Source organism: Neocloeon triangulifer, unplaced genomic scaffold, assembly GCF_031216515.1.
Source record: "Neocloeon triangulifer isolate White Clay Creek 2 clone unplaced genomic scaffold, ASM3121651v1 ptg000017l, whole genome shotgun sequence".
Taxonomy (NCBI): Eukaryota; Metazoa; Arthropoda; class Insecta; order Ephemeroptera; family Baetidae; genus Neocloeon; species Neocloeon triangulifer.
This window is the reverse complement of record NW_026775559.1, coordinates 3,705,257-3,709,088: the sequence shown is the minus strand read 5'-3', so window position 1 is coordinate 3,709,088 and position 3,832 is coordinate 3,705,257. Positions and strand designations below refer to the sequence as shown.

Below are 3,832 nucleotides of genomic sequence, written 5' to 3'. Positions count from 1 at the left end.
ACGGGGAGCAAAGCACACACACCGCTTCGTCGAGATGCTTTATGGCGAGCAATTACTCAAAAAGAGCATCCACCCAGGCAGCTAATTTCTCCCCGGCGCGCGAGGGGGTGCCATCACTGCAGCGAGGGTAAAAATGAAGAAGCCGCGCGCAAGATAATAGTAATTAAAAAATGAAAGTGTGTTGATGCAGTAGTTTTATCTGCGTCTCGCAGGCGCGAGTGAATTAATATGCTAATTGGCTGCTCTCGTTTTTGTCACCGAGCGAGCGAGAGTGAGTGAGACGAGCAGCTGCGGCCCTCGCCACACTTGTTTTTCTTTTAAATTATTAATTAGATCGTTTTATCTCGCTGGAAAACTCTCAAAACTGCTGTCATCGCCCTGCTCTTCTCTCGCCTGAAAGGTGCTAAAAGAGCCGGTGCCAAATCCAAGCTTTATTATATGGCGAGAAAAAATTCAATTCGCTTTTAGAGGCTGATTTTCTGCTTCTTTTCAAACGTATACATGGAGAAATGTGTGTATTATTAGTTCTTAAATCTTATAAATAGATTAAATTATTAAGGTTTTATTCCCATTTTAATTAATGCAAGTAAATATTTTAAAATTTGTATGGAATAATTTTAAACCCTGCTGGTTTGCAATTTTATTTATTTATTTCAAATCTAGCTCTTTTCACCAACCTAAGTATTTGTTCCATTGAAATTTTATTTTAAAAATTTGCAGGTAAAGTAATTTTATGAAGCACGGAAAAGTTTTTTCCTTCGATAATAAGTAACATTTTTTTAATTATTATTATTATTGTTTTTTCTTATTTTTTTCAATCGTTACAGGATAATTAATTACATTTATATACCTTCTTCTAAAATTGATGACAAAGAATATTTTCAATGAACAGAGGGCACTTTATTTCCTAAAAAAAGATAGGATCATTTGTCATTGCTTAATGTTAGAATTTATCTTGAAATTTGTTGCAATAACTGTATTTTCTTAGCATGGCAATTCTACTTAACTTAATCTCATTTAATTTTATCTAAGATTTTTCACAAATGAAGTAAAGAATAGCAGCACAATTCTGGCGATATAGCTTTCCAGATCGCCCGTGCAATTCAACGCATTGAAGTTCGTTACTCCTGCCCTTATTATCTGGATTCCACAATTTCTCATCAACTACTTTGCCACTGTCCCAGTAAAATAGGCCATGGCTGTAGGCATAGTGAGCTCCAACCCAATAGTTTACTAAGTTTGAAAAATTATAAGTAAAAATAGTTTTGTATTATTTTTTAACGCTCACCTGTCTTGTCTGGTAATGCTGCAACCACCTCACGAAGTTTTTCCTCAGTTTCAATAAAAACTAAATGCATCCGTTGGGCATCGCATTGTGCCTTTGCAGAAGCTCTATTCTGAAATTTTGATTTTTAAAAGGAGTATTAATTTGTAATTATCATTATTTTTAATCACATACACCTCCTGCAGTAAGATTAAAATTAAATTTTTGGTTGGTCAACACCTTCGTTGCTTTCGTCACGTCGTTGGCCACAGCAGGTGTGGGAACTTTTAACAAAAGCGTCATCAAAATAAATGAAAAATTAAGATAGCAACTAGTTACCTTTGCACTCTAGCCTATTGCTGAGCTGCAATTTAATTGTATTTTAAATTTTCGTTTTGTAAAATCGTTAGAGTTTTTTTTACCATTGTGAAAAGACTCTCAATTCGCAGTTCTCTGACGCTGACGTTCCTCTCATAAATTTCCATTCTTGATTCCAACACCGAAATCTTAGACTGCAGTTGCGATACAAGCAAAATACTGGACGAAATTTGTGTTCGCAGCGTTTCACTTATGAGGCAAAAATTTGTCAATTCCTGATCAAATAAATGCTCCTGTTTGACGCAAAAGACGACAATATTGTGAAAGGAATTCTCATTTAAAGCTAAACAAAACCTGTTCCTCTGCGCCAGAAACCAAACCCATATCAATGTATAAAGTTAGAGTGGCGAACAGAAAAATAAATGCAGATGTCTTCATTTTAGCAGTGCTGACTTCAAACTGCAGTGCCAAAATAAACTTCCCTTCCTCGCACTGTCCAAATATCCAATTGACCTGTCTGAAGAAACAATTGCCAGATCAATTGTGACCCGATCTTATCAATAGCAAATAATTTATCTGGTCTCGAGTGTGTAACCTTTCCAAGCACCGCAATTAAGCAGAGGTTTGTCAAAGCATGTCAAGCGCTGCTTTAAATTTTCCACCGCTAATTGGCGTACTGGTATGCGTTGCATGTGCATTTTTCACAACAGAAGCAGCAAACAATAGAAAGGGTTGTGTTTTATTTGTCCAGAGAGACAATGGTGCCGTAAATATGCACGCCAGCCCGGGTCTGACTGAGCAAAATTATCTCGCTGTTTGTCCATAAACTGCCTCTAATTAAGTAAGAGTTTCACATAAAAGTTTTATCGGTGGTTTCAAGATTGATTACCATTGAGGAATATCATGAAAAAATAAGGAGGTAAAAATAATGAAATTTTTTTTATAAATTTTGATTATCCATTAATATATCACTTAATTAACAAGAACTCTCATAATTTAGAACAATTAGTAAAGTTTATAACAATTGATATTATTATTATTTTTTTAAGTTAAAAAAATCACGTTTTTAATTTTTTCATATTAGCAATACACTATTTTAAATATTTGGCTCAATAATTAATTGATCAATTTACAACTACTATTAATGTTATTTTAAGCTACTTTTTATTCAATTAAATAGAACTGAAACGTATCCTTTAGGTAAATTTTGAATGTGTGTCTGTATTTATCTGCCACTCTCACCGATCTCCCTTCTTTTTTAGTGGTGCAAAAGGGTGGCAAAACGGGCACTCAATTGCGATAAAACCCCGCTCTCTCGCCGGCCGCTCGCGAGAGAGTGCTGCCAAGGGTAAACTTTTTGGATAAAGTGGCCACTTTGCGCGCAGCGATGGAGACATAAAAAAATGAAGGCCATATTTCATGTGCGTGTGTCAGCGCGCACCGCCAACGAGAGCAATAAAAAGCAGCGGCGAGATATCAACTGATTTGGTATTCCATTCACTCAGCAAATCAATCGGAATCAACATAAATTTCGTCCACGCACATCTCTTCCGATCCTGATGAAATGTATTTTTTTTTCGTTCCGGGGAACACAAGGGACGACAACAAACCACAGAGAGAGAAACGTCTGTGACAGATGTTGCTGTTTTTTATTCTCTGGCCGACTTGCTGTTTGTGTGTAAATTTGGTGTCGAGTGTCAAAAAGGGAAGACAGCAGTGACCAACCAAATATCAGCAGAAATTCAAATCCGTGTTTTACACACCATCCTCTGTGACATATATGCGGTGGTGAAAAAGCCCTTTTAGATTTTTTTTCAATTCTCTCTAGAAAACATAAAAAACATTGTGACTTGCGGATCTCTGTTTAGATCAAAATTTTCAACCCAAAATGTTTGTGAAAATATTTATCGACTTAAATAAATCGTGTTTTTAGAATTTTGAACTATACTTTATTTTATATTGATAATCTAATTTAGGGTTACAAATCGTTTTGCAAAATTATAATTAAACAAAATACTTTTGAATTGATAAAATCTGCAAATACCTTTTGGAAAAACAATGCCGTCATAATTTTAGAGCAAAAGGCTAATCAAAATAATTCTACCAATGATAATTTTATTTAACATTTTAATTGTAATTTTCACAAATACGTTTTTAAAAATTTTTGCTTTTTCTTGGGGCTAAAAATTTATAAATTTAGTCATATAAATAAGGAAACTGAAGCGTTGGCGTACGGATGCTTCAGGCTCC

The 3,832-nt window shown here is 34.9% G+C and overlaps 1 protein-coding gene across 1 annotated transcript; it reads right to left on the bottom strand.

The window, feature by feature from the left end:
• Positions 1 to 652: 652 nt before the first annotated feature.
• On the bottom strand, positions 653 to 2,036 carry LOC132203445 (uncharacterized). Its single transcript, XM_059631247.1, has 6 exons — positions 1,937 to 2,036; positions 1,687 to 1,875; positions 1,604 to 1,628; positions 1,460 to 1,548; positions 1,289 to 1,397; positions 653 to 1,233 (listed from the first exon to the last, which is right to left on the bottom strand). Exons 1-6 carry the CDS (start codon positions 2,018 to 2,020, stop codon positions 1,028 to 1,030), a joined length of 702 nt encoding a protein of 233 aa, XP_059487230.1. The 5' UTR covers positions 2,021 to 2,036; the 3' UTR covers positions 653 to 1,027.
• Between the last annotated feature and the right edge of the window lie 1,796 nt (positions 2,037 to 3,832).